Source organism: Adiantum capillus-veneris, chromosome 24 (assembly GCF_014529385.1).
Source record: "Adiantum capillus-veneris isolate H3 chromosome 24, ASM1452938v2, whole genome shotgun sequence".
Taxonomy (NCBI): Eukaryota; Viridiplantae; Streptophyta; class Polypodiopsida; order Polypodiales; family Pteridaceae; genus Adiantum; species Adiantum capillus-veneris.
Genome location: NC_140954.1, coordinates 65,027,914 through 65,040,881, shown reverse-complemented (window position 1 = coordinate 65,040,881; position 12,968 = coordinate 65,027,914). Strand labels below are relative to the sequence as shown.

The window sequence follows — 12,968 nt, the reverse complement described above, 5'->3', positions numbered from 1 at the left end:
GTGAGGAACTGCTGCGGGAAGGTGAGATTTGCGAGGCTCAGGACTTGGAACTGCGGGTGCTAACTACTGAAAACTGAAAATGCTGATGTTCCTTGATGTTCTATCGCGGTAAATCTGCAAAACGCCGGGGCTGATCTACAAACCAAAAACGCTAGGGCTGAAAACTGATCTGCTGGCGTCGGATATCCTGCAAATGCAAAACGCTAGGCTGATCTGTGGTTCTATTATCGCCGGGAATCTGCAAATGCAAAAACGCTGGCTGATTTGGGGTCTTGATGCAAAACGCTAGCCTCTCTGCTGTGTAGCAAAAATGCTAGGCCTTGCTGCGGGTTCCTGTTGAGAAGGTGCCTGTTGAGCGGTGCTCCAGCTGCCTCTTCTGCCAATCAGTGCTAGTCTAGGTTTGCTTATATACAAATTTACTCAATTTGCCCTACCTACTTTCCAACAAAAGTCACTTAAAAATAATAAGTGAAAAATGTCAAAAATAGGTAAAATAGGCTAAATGCACTGGAAAATTCCCTTGAAGGATTCTGATGGGAATGCTTATGATCATGTTGTGTGCAACCAAAGGATATGCATCTACACTAAGTGACTGGGTATGCACGGTCTACAATAGACTCACAAAAGTGACCGATCACTTCTAAATCTAGACTGACTGAACCCTTGTCGTGCTGTATCTTGTCCACGGACACATAGGGTTGGATGTGTCACGTGACAACAAGAATATTCCATTAAAGGTGGACTATTGTTCACAAATGGAAAAGTCTGCGTGCCGGAAATCGATGAGGTTCGGCAAAGGATTTTGTGCGAATGCCACGATGTTCCTAGCATTGTTCACCTAGGCATTCAAAGAACTTTGGCTTTGGTCAAGCAATATATCTATTGGCCAAGAATGCGCTCTTACATAGAGAGCTATGTGACGAGATGCGCTCAGTGTCAGGTCAATAAGGCAGAGCGCCTTAAGAAAGCTTGCTTGCTACATCCATTGGAACTCCCAGATGCCAAGTGGTAGAGTATTTCCATGGACTTTATCGTTGGTTTGCCAAATACTAGTTGAGGCAATGACGCCATTCGGGTTGTGGTTGATAGACTCGTACAATTGGCGAAGTTTATACCAACGAAGTCGACAGTGAAAAGCCATGAGTTGGCGGTTTTACTTGTCTATCAGCTTTATAAGCTGTATGGTCTGCCAGAGGATATCGTCACTGATCGAGATACTAAGTTCACTGACCGATTTTGGCGAGATGTGTTTGCCCATCTTCAGATGAAATTGAGTATGTCGTCTTCTGACCATCCTGAGTCCGACGGACAAACTGAGAGGATGAATCAGACGTTAGAGGACATATTGAGAGCCTATATCTCTCACAGGCAGTCTGATTGGGAAAGGTATCTTCCACAGTTAGAGTTTGCCTATAATAGTAGCTAGCATTCTGCTACTGGATTTAGCCCGTTCACGCTGATGTATGGATTTGAGCCTAAATCCCCGTTTGCTATTGGCTTAGAGAAAGTCAAGGAACGCCAAGCTCGTGATTTCTTGTATGACATGCAAGAAATGCTCGATTTGGCTAAGGATAGTATAAGAGCGGCTTGTGATCGAGTCACTACTTATGCTAATCAAAAGAGATCTCCAAGGACTCTAGATGTGGGACAATGGGTCTATCTGAAGATACCCAAGGATTCCAAGACTATGCGAACGGGAAAGCATTATAAGCTTTCAACCAAATATCGTGGTCCATTCTTGATCACAAAGAAAATTGGCCAAGTTGCCTATAAACCGGCTCTTCCTACGGATGTTAGTGTACATCCAGTGTTTCATGTCAGCCGCCTTAAAGTAAAATTAGGCGAAGCCGACGTTGTTGTGCCTATCGAGGAAAATGTATGGCAAGATATGCAAACCGAGTATATTCCTCAAGAACCAGAGGCAGTTTTAGATCATCTTACCCGTCATTCGTGCCAAAAGGCTTATGACAAGTACTTAATTAAATGGAAGTGTCAATCTGAAAGGTTTGCCACTTGGGAACCAGTAAGAGCCCTGAAAGCTAAAGTATCCCCACTTCATTGATGACGACATCAATGCTTCTTAAGGGGGGAAGTATGTTATGTCTCGCTCATAGGAGAGGGGATCTAGCTCAGACGCCTTCGGGATGGGCGTCCAGTGTCCGGGCTGACGTAGTGGGAACACGGCCAGTATGGCCGACCATTATTATAAAAGGGAGGCCAAGGCCTCATTTGCAGTTATCGACCTCCACTGGCAGAGTGCCAGTGGTTAGCCCGCGAGGCTGGGAGTGTGCGAAGTCACCTCGAGGAGGTGAGGCCGGGTGGTACGGGATGCTTGGTCTTACAGGTGCACGCCTACGTCCTCGGACGCAGGCCCCAGCACGGGGGAGCTACCGGATGGTGGCTATGGTCGGGTGGTTCGTCCGACGCGTCTGTAGGCGGTCCGTGTAGCCGGGAGATCCACTCTCGTTGTTTGTTTCAGGGGATGTCACAAATTGCTGACGTGTCAAGTCATTGAAGAACGGAGCTACCGACCGAGGAGCCTAGGCCCTAAGAAGCAGAAGCAGTAGAAGGAGATGACCTGGCAGCTGCACGGATTCGCAGAATTCACGCTTACAGGCTGTACGGAAAACCCGGATTTCAAGTTGGACTGTTGACGTGGCAAACTGTACGGATTTCCGCGTTTCATGCTGACATTGATGATGTGGCAGTTGTACAGATTTTTGTGATTTACGTTGGCAGCTTTTAAGCTTATGCTCTTGGATCAGATGCTTTTGAGGTTGAAGCTTTTCACTGTAAATGCTTTTAATGGCCAAGGGCCTTTAAATATGAGGCTAGGGCTCATTCTTTGGCATGTTTCCTGGAGAAGGTGCAGAGTTTGGAGTACCGGTTTGCACTGTGTTGATGCAATATAAAGAAATACCGAAAGGGGCGCCAAGATTTGGGGCCAATACTCTCTGGGGTGGAATTCCGCCACTCTCTCTCTCTCTCTCTCTCTCTCTCTCTCTCAGTTCAGTTGTTATTGAAGTGCTAAAAGTCTGTTCTTTTCTAGTGGCACGTGGTGCTTGTCTTATGACACACAACATTACTTCAAACAATCTTTTTGGCTTCAGGATTCGAAAGACGATATCCCATTTCATTAGACTCCCCATAACCCAAGAAAATACATTTCCTTGACGTGGAGTCAAGCTTGTCACGCTTATTCTTAGGAGCATGGCAAAATGCTTCACAACCAAAAACTCGGCGATGTTAATAAGAATTAACCTTTTTAGACCAAAGCATCTCTGAAACCTGCTCGTTTAGCACATGATTAGGTGACCTATTGATGAGATGAACTATTGTAGCATTTGCTGCCCAAAACCCTTCTGGTAGAGCGACATTAGACAACATGGATGTGACTTTTTCTAGTATTGTTGTGTTCGTCCTCTCTACAAGACCATTTTGTGGAGGATTGTAAGGAGTAGTCAACTCATGTTTGATCCCTTTTAATCACAAAGGTCTTGAAAAGACTTTGAAGCATACTCCCCACCATTGTCAATGCGTAAGCACTTCACCTTTTTTCCACTTAGATTCTCAACAAATGAGAAAACTTTTTGAATGCATCAAGCACTTGATCCTTGTGTTTAAGAGGATAAACCCAATTAGGTCTCCCCAGTCTCAAAAACATAAAAATTCTCTCAAAACATTTCAAATGCGTAACTGAAGGGTGAGTATATATAGAAAATAAAAAGCCCCATGTAAATGAAAAGTCATGGGAATTGAAAAGTCAAAAGACATTTCATCTCTATATAAAAGAGATGGTCGAGTACACATCATATACATGTGTTTTCCTTTTCTTATTTTGCCCTTTAGCATTTTCTTAGTGTCATTGCACTACATAAGCATTTCTTAGTGTCCTTGCACTACTTATGTAGTGAATATTTTTGTTTTGAAGCCATTAGGTAAACCTTCTATGAATTTTGCAAAATAAGAAGCACCCCCTAATGAGACAACTAGGCATAGGACCATAAATGTCACTATGTATAAACTCTAAGCGCTCACTTCTTCTATAGCCACTTGCTTTGTGAGGACTTTGTGTTTGTTCACACATCTTAAAGGAATAATCAAGACCCGGTAAATACCCAAAGGATACAATGCTTTCATTCCCTTTTCACTCATATAACTAGCCGGCAATGTCACAATGAGGTATTTGGTTGCTCAGCTATACATATAACATTGTTCTGAACACTCGCAACATATAGAGTGTAAAGAGTTTCATGTTTGAAACCCTTTGATGACTTTCGGGAAACATCTCAGAAGAGGTTTGATAACCCTCATCATCAAGTTTCCCAATGCTAATCAAACTTTTTGCCAACTTTGGAATGTGTCTCACATTCTTCAAAGTGAAGTTACAACCATTAACAAACCGCAACTGCATATCATCACAATGCCCACTATGTCACACACATAATTGTTTCCAAGACGGACTACACCTTTCCTTGAAGCATCATAAGTAAAAAATCATTCTCTACATGGAGTAAGATGAAATGATGCACCAGAATCAATGATCCAATTTTGAAAGGTAGTAGTGAAACTTGCAACTAAAACATCATAGTCACGAGATGATAAGAACAACACATCTCCATGTGATTCCATTGCGTTTGCTTCTTCAATCTTCCCACCAAAGCTTTCAGTTGACCTTTGGCTTGAACTTGCTTACCTTTAGTTTTCCTTTGCTCTCTCTTCCATATAAAACTATCCTTTTTTATATGACCAGGCTTATTGCAATGGTAACACTTCATGTCATGACGAGAACGAGATTTGCTATTTTCCTCTTTCTACAGATTCTTTTCTTGACTGTGATCTACCACGAACATTAAGACCAATAGAACCTTTCCCACTGTCATTGTTCTTCCTGTTCATCTCTTCAGTCAAAGAATTAGCAACCTTTTCCATGGTGAGTTCATTCATTGTAAGACTTACTAATTGCCGTACAGAAAGTATCTCAACTTTCTGTCAAAGTGGTCAATAGAAACATAGCTTGTAAGGTATCATTGAAAGGAACCTTCTATGCAATCAACTGACTAAAAATCGCATTGAGCTCCCTTCTTTCATGCGACAATCAACAAGCTTCTTTAGCCAATAGACTTGTGATGCAACACTAGTCTGATCCAGAGCTACTGGGGAGCGCCTACTTGGGGGGGGGGGGGGGGGGGGGGGGGGGGGGGGGGGGACGTCGGAACGGGGTTCCGGGCATGTGGCAAGCTAGCCGTTCTAGACAAGCATGTGATATCGGGACGGCCACATTTCAAATTTTAGCCTGTAAGCCTCCTCTTTATAAAATGTCCCTCCCCCCACCCCTTACCTTCACAATGCACACAAGCTTTCAAGGGCCAAGGCTCAAGCTCTAACCTCTCGAGTCTCGACTCTCAAGCTCTAGCCCCTTTCAAGCTCTCAAGTCTACAAGGAGACTACATAGTACAAGCTCCCCCCCCCCCCCCCCCCCCCCCTTCCCTCTCTCTCCCTTCTCAAGCTCTCAAGTCTACACAACGCACGTTTGCCATAGTCAAGATTGAATAGTCTTCAAATGAGATTTCTGTGAATATTAGAGTCAAAGGACTCTAATACTACTTGTATTTAATCACATAGAGGTAAAAAATGCATTATTTTTATGTTTTTAATGCCTCTCGTTCCATGTCGTTCTCGTTCCGGACCCCTCTACTGTTCCCCCGATCCGCGTGGTTCCCATCGCCATTCCCGTTCCGTGTTCCACGAAACTCTGGTCTAATCATAAAGATTACACAAACGCTGCCATAAGCATAAACACCTCCTTCAACATCTTCCACATTGTAGTACACAGTCTTAGACAATGATAACTAAATGATAAGACTTAGCTAGCTCATCTAGATCTTCCCATTCTTCCACATCCATGTTCTCGAGTTTGACACCTTGGAAGTTTATGGGATTAACTTGCTTTTTTTGAACCAAGACATTCAAGATTTGCTTCTTTCAATAAAAAAGTTGTTTCCATCAAACTTTTTAATGTTAAGCAAAGCACTATCTGAAGAAGAAGAAGCCATAATGCCACTAAATGGCAAGAATAATTTTGACAAAAGTTTGACAGAGTTTCAAATGTAAATTGAGTAAAATCTCAATTAACAAACCTATAGAAGGCCAAGAGAACGAATAGCAAGATAAAGAAATGTTCAAGCACTATCTGTGTACTTGGCTTGGACACCCTAAGTCAAAAATCTGGCACGTAACACGGGAGAATCCCTTAAGCACACTTTACAAACTTAATCACAATTCACTTCAGTCGACACGGCCCGACATAGTTCCGTGCCTAGAGGTATTGGCCCCAAAGTCTGGCGCCGCTTCCGGTATTTATTTTTATATTAATGCTTGAGCAAAGTTACAAAGTCCAAGTTTTTTCTCTGCTCAGTTGCTTGTCAGCCAATCTGAGAACAGGAGGCTCTCTCAGTACATATTAAAAGGCCCATGGCCTCTCAAAAGCTATACATCAAAAAGCTTCAAACTCAAAAGCTATTGGCCCAAAAGCTACCAGTGAAAAACGCGGAAATCCGTTCGCTGCCACGTAACACTAGTCAACGCATTTTTCAGGATTCCGTACAGCTCCGTACAGCCTGCCACGTCAGCATGTCAGCACAAAATGTGTAGGGTTTTGCCACATCATCATTTTGTTCGAGATTGCCACCTTCCACATCATCAGTTTGTGACATACCCCCCTCTTAAAAGAATTGTAATTGCCCTTGATTATGCCTGCAAAATCAGAACTAAGCCATAAACCGGTTGATTAGACACGGACTCTAAGTACCGACGCACTAGACAACATAAATCCAGCACTTGCACAAAGACAACAGTCACTAAACACCAAATCACATAGAAATCCATCGAGATCTAGGACCATGATTCTTGGCAACGTGTTTAGCAATCGCATCTAGATCCACACCAAACCTCACTTATGTCAGATTAACTAATTCTTATTGCGATCATGTCCATAGAATCTTAAAGCCGAAATGCTGCAATCATTGTCTTTCAAATGTGCATTCAAACACAGTCACATGTTAGAGCACACATAAATCAGAGTCATCTTTGGGAATTCTAGTTTCGAAGTTCTTCATTCATTGAATATGCAGTCCACAAATCACACACTTAGCTCATATTGAATAGAGGTTTTCAATAATCTAGTCTAGTCATCTCATTCGTCCAGAAGTCTTGATGCACCTTGTAGCCATCTCATCCCTCGAGAACTCTTAATGCGCTCACCACAGTATCCAGTCATCTCATTCATATGGGAATCTTGATGTACTAGAATCATTCATCATCATTCAAACAAAATTCACTATTCTTATCTTGAATCATGATTGGTTTCATTCATTGCTCCCAATTGCTTTCATATGCAAATTCCGCAACCATCTCATCTTCGATTCACATGCAAAATAGACAAAAATTTCAAGGAGATAGCTCACCTTGTTGAAAAAGAGTGGATGTCCAGCTCCATGCTCCCCACTGCTTACAGGAGCGAGGAACTCACTTCTATTATCTATTATTTGTATGTCCAGCTCCATGCTCCCCACTGCTTACAGGAGCGAGGAACTCACTTCTATTATCTATTATCTATATGTCCAGCTCCATGCTCCCCACTGCTTATAGGAGCGAGGAACTCACTTCTATTATCTATTATCTGTACACAAATAACAAGATCTTTCAAAAACATTAATTCCACACGCTGAATTTTTTTGCAAAAATCCTAATTTCCAAAGTTGGATATATGCGTTTGGGTCAATGCGTAGAGCTTGATGAGAGGATCAACTTTGCCTTCTGTCGCATTTCTCAACCGTCGAAGAGACTTTTAAAGTCTTTGCAATGCAGAAAAGCGTCAAAAAGCATGTTTTTTTTTTAGCTTTTTAGGGCAAAACGAACCCCTTTTTCTCTTGCAAGTGATCTTGAGGTCCTTATGGCTTATGCCTTGTAAGACAGAGCGGTGAAGACGGGAGAGCGCTTGATGTGCGATGAAGTAAGGGTGGGAGCACTGATAAGGTCCGAGGTCGGGTCACGAAGATTCTTTAATATAATTTTCTATGAAATCCCTTAGCGTCATCTTGCTCTGTCTGCTCTTTGGTAGGACCGGTGCGCTCTTAGAAAAGTACATGTGTGAAGCTCTAATACCACTGTAACTAGCTTGGACACCCCAAGTCGGGAATCTGGCACGACACATGAGAAATCACTTAAAAACACTTCACAAACTTAATCACAATTCACTTGGAGTAGACACGGCCCGACGTAGTTCCATGCCCATAGGTATTGGCTCCAAAGTTTGGCGCCCCTTTCGGTATTTGTTTTTGTATTAATGCTTGAGCAAAGTTACAGAGTTCGAGGGTTTTGTCTGCTCACCTGCGTGTCTGCCAATTTGAGAACATGAGGTCCTCTGAGTATATATTTAAAGGCCCATGGCCTCTCAAAAGCAATACATAAAAAAGATTCAAACTTAAAAGCTACTGCCCAAAAGCTGCCAGCGAAAAGCGCGGAAATCCGTACGTTGCCATGTCAGCATCAGTCAACGCGTTTTCCAGGATTCCATACGGCTTGCCGCATCAACATGTCAGTGCGAAATGCGGATTTCTGTACCGTTCTGCCACGTCATCAGTTTGTGACAATCTGCCAGTATCTCAACAAGAAGAGTCAAGAATCACCGCATCTCTTAATGTAAATAGATCATGAACACATATGTCGAGCACCTATGTCCACTCTCTTACATATCGTATGGCAAAGCCATGATAAGGAGAACTCCAGCGACCTAATCCACCTTGCATTGGGTAACCCGGCCCCCAGTGTTCTGCTTTAGAAAACTCACACACGACCCTCACAAAAGGCTAAGCAATAACACCACGATAGTCAAGTCTCAAAAATAGCTATCTTCTTGACCAATTCTCAGAAATGCTTGGGATTGCATACTGGCCAAGATGGCTCCACAAATACGTACATAAGCAGAATCCAGAGGACCGTGTATCAAAATAATTAGCAATGTGCATAAGCAAGCACAAAAACGCAAGATGCACAATCAATCATAAATCTGCTCAATAAACATAATCGGAACGCATTTGTTTCGTTCACAAGCCATGCACAAATTTTTGTTATGTATGGTCAAAATCCCGACCAAATTAGCCACGCATTGAACAAACGAAGTATGCAATAAGCATCCCACTTCCAACAACTCTTCACCAAAGCATTGGCAACTTCTAGATTACTCTACAGCCGGCGAGTTGTACAAAAACTTAGATATGAAGAATTTAGGAGAAGCCAATTACTTTCTGGTATGAGGATTGTTAGAGGTAGGAGCAAGAAAATGCTTTACTTATCTCAGATTGAGTAAATGGCCAAGGTTTCTTATGCATTTGTTGTTGGTAGCTTGATGTATGCCATGATTGCTACACATCCAGACATTGCATTTGCAATGGGAGTAGTTAGCAGATACATGTCTAATCCTGGTAAGAAGCATTGGGAGGCAGTGAAAGGAGCGACGAGATATTTAAGCGGTACAAAGGACAAATGCTAATGCTTTGGAAACAAGGAGGCACGTGTAAAAGGATACACAGATGTTGATTATGTAAGGAATGTGGACAATAGAAGGCCCAATAGTGGCTATGTTTTCACATTTGTTGAGGGTGCAATATCATGGAGATTGGGCTTGCAAGATTGCATTGCTCAATCAATCACGAAGGCAGAATATGGGGCCGCCTGTGAAGCTTGCAAAGAAGCTATTTTGCTTGCTTGTCTAGTGGGAGATTTAGGCGTTAATGTTGAGATTCCGATATTGCATTGTGACAGTCAAAGTGATATTCAACTGGCACGAAATCCTTTGTCTCATGCAAAAACAAAGCACATTGAAATCAAGTATCTTTCTATTCGGGAGATGCTCGAGGACCAGTGCATCCAGCTTGTCAAGGTGCACACACACGACAACCTTGCTGTCCTTCTCACGAAGAGTTTACCTCTAAGTGTTTTGTAGTGTCGTGACTTGATGGGTATTGAGATTTATCATACTCTACTTACCCCTTTCTCTACTTATTGGCACATTGGTGGGAGGCTGTTGAGGATAAAGGCCATTAGGTCAATACCATCACATACTAACCGCTCACTAAGCCTAATCTCATTCTTTTTTATTGATAATATAGAACAATAGGGTGTGAGAATAAGCCCCACCAAACTCACTCTCTCTCTCTCTCTCTCTCTCTCACTCAAAACCCTAATCTCTCAGCCCTTGCATCCCTTCTGCAGTGTGCACTCATCAACATGATGCTCGATTAGATTGTAAAAGTTATGTTGTTTTGAGATGTTGCATGAATTTATGTGGGTTTCAGATTGATCTGGTTTGATTTCTGTTTTAAAGGGTATATTAACAGAGCAGTCCTCATACTGAAAGAGCTATGGAAGACACATGGGATTGGGTGTGTTGAAATTTGGATAAGGAAGCTAAGCGTTGTCTCTTGCGGTTTTGGAAACTATCTGACTTAATTAGGGACATACATTGAGAGGCTCAAGAGGCATTTTGGTAGTAGTGGGTCAAGGCTAATCATGATGGGCGATGGCCATGAGTCAGTGGCCATGAGTCAACAGCTGTGTGTGCGTCATATCTGAACGTTTTATTTTCTGTTTAACCAGACCCATGGCCGCGAATCAATAGCTGCGAAACTTGTTGCAAACTTGATTACTGAAGCTGGAGCAAACCGTGTCCTTGCATGTGATCTGCACTCCGGGCAATCTATTGGCTATTTTGACATTCCTGTGGACCATGTCCATGGTCAGGTGAGTCAGGGCTTTTCGTTTCTTGTTCGATAGTCAGAAAGATTATTGGTCCCTCTAACTTGATTTTCGTTCAGCCTGTTATTTTGGACTACCTTGCTAGCAAGATGATTTCCTCACAAGATTTGGTGGTGGTCTCTCCTGATGTTGGCGGTGTTGCTCGGGCACGGGCTTTTGCCAAGAAATTATCGGATGCACCTCTAGCCATTGTTGACAAGAGGCGGCAAGGACACAATGTTGCAGAAGTACACACAACTTGTCCCTACAAAAATGGTTCTTGGTTTGTTGATACCAATTTCACTTTTTTGGGTTTGCCTCTGGCAACAACTTATGAGGTTCAAGGTTAGAATCATCTTGCACGTCGCACTCCTCTGTAACATGCATAGGGGTCTTCCAACTAATTCTGACAGAGAGGTTCACACCCATATTTGTCTGTCAGTTAGCATCTAGTCGGAAATTGTTTTATGAGGCTTGCGTCCAAGGCTACCGGTGCTCATTCTTTTATTTATCCATCTTATTTGCTATTTACTTATAATACATATCCGCTGATGTAGGTAATGAACCTTATTGGTGATGTGAAAGGCAAGGTTGCTGTAATGGTGGATGATATGATAGACACTGCTGGTGAGACACCTATGCGTATGTTTTGAGTAATTGTGATTAATAGTTGTGTTGCATCACATGTTTTATTGTGAGGTTTTTCTGAGTAGGGACCATTACTAATGGAGCAGCCCTTCTTCATCAAGAAGGCGCAAGGGAAGTGTATGCCTGCAGCACACATGCAGTATTCAGGTCGTATTTACATTCAGCTGTTCTTGATTCATGATATTCTGCTGTACATGCTTTATATGACTTGTATTCTATGTTTTTCTAACCAGTCCTCCAGCCATTGAGCGTCTCTCAGGAGGTCTTTTCCAAGAAGTCATAATCACCAACTCAATACCGGTGAAAGAGAGAAATTATTTTCCTCAACTGACGGTCTTGTCCGTGGCAAATCTTCTTGGGGAAACCATCTGGCGGGTTTATGATGATAGTTCTGTGAGTAGCGATATCTCACCTTCCTGTTGACAACTATGCATCCGGTGGTTATTGATGTTTGTTGGTGGATTTGCAGGCTGATTCTGAGGGGCATTCGAGTCTTGGAATTGACTAGTTCATGGAATGCAGAACGATGATATGTTTTGAAGAGTGGAGCAACTTGCTTTTCGTCATCATTACGGGTCACATGATTTTCTCTGTTAAGCATATGTGAAGTTGCTCTGGATTTATCAAAGAGTTTATTGTGGTCTTCAAAGTTACTGTCAATTTCCATCCTACTCTACAGCATAGCGAAGGGTTTTCAGCTGAAGCACTTAAAAGTGTAATCTTTTGAGAGGCAAGAGGCAGAGGCTGTTTATACATCACCATGCCCACAATTCTGGTAAAGCCTGTTCTGTTGTTGCCTACCCAAGAATTTATGCCCACTGTTCTGGTAAAGACAGCTATGCCTGTGCGGTTGTAGCCTAGCCAAGAATTTGATTGTATACTGGTGTTGTTCTCAAGGAGAATTCCAATGAATTTACAGAAACCTTTTTAGTTGGGATTTTAATTGTTGTTCGTGCTAAAAATTAAACATGAGTGTGTGTTCTCGGAAAGCAATATGTCTACATACAAGCTAGGTTCTTGTGGAATGAAAGGGGTTTGATATGTAATTCAGTTTATGTTGTTTCTGAAGAGTGGAGGTTTGATTCTTGGGAGTCGCCAAGTTTTACATCCCCATGTCTTTTCAATTGGTTAGTTGATGCGTCTTTGATGGCTGTTTTCTCGATCAACTTATGATGCTTGTCAAAGGTGCGGCGGAAAAGGGTGAATCGTTGGATGAACTTGTCTGCAACTTCGAGCAAACCTCCTCTTTGTACTAGGTAGTCAATAGATCTTGTATCTATCGTGATGGATCTCCTTGTCGTCAAGCTCCTAGCGCATCTCGGCCACAATGGGCACGGGAACTCACCCCACACCGAGAGGGTGTCCACACGACAAGGATGAAGGAGCGCCAGTTGTAGGAAGAGGGATCGTTGAGGGAGAAAACGAAAGAGAGATCGATGGAGGTGAGAGTAAACGCTAGAGAGAGAATGTGACACATAACGCTAGCAACAACAAAACACGAGAGAGAGAGAGAGAGAGAGTTG

At 42.6% G+C, this 12,968-nt stretch overlaps 1 protein-coding gene across 2 annotated transcripts in view; it reads left to right on the top strand.

Annotated features, from left to right (window-relative positions):
• The window catches only part of LOC147426493 (ribose-phosphate pyrophosphokinase 1-like), an 84,827-nt gene extending 72,393 nt beyond the window's left edge, over positions 1-12,434 (top strand). The window contains exons 4-9 of one of the 2 annotated variants that reach the window (XM_086498661.1): positions 10,660-10,803; positions 10,878-11,045; positions 11,355-11,424; positions 11,511-11,592; positions 11,679-11,838; positions 11,915-12,434. In XM_086498661.1, coding sequence (XP_086354787.1) covers positions 10,660-10,803; positions 10,878-11,045; positions 11,355-11,424; positions 11,511-11,592; positions 11,679-11,838; positions 11,915-11,953 — 663 coding nt within the window. In that variant the 3' untranslated portion in view covers positions 11,954-12,434. Of the gene's footprint in view, positions 1-10,659; positions 10,804-10,877; positions 11,143-11,354; positions 11,425-11,510; positions 11,599-11,678; positions 11,839-11,914 lie in introns of those variants that run through there. The other variant, XR_015186207.1, reaches the window with a different exon arrangement.
• Positions 12,435-12,968: the final 534 nt, after the last annotated feature.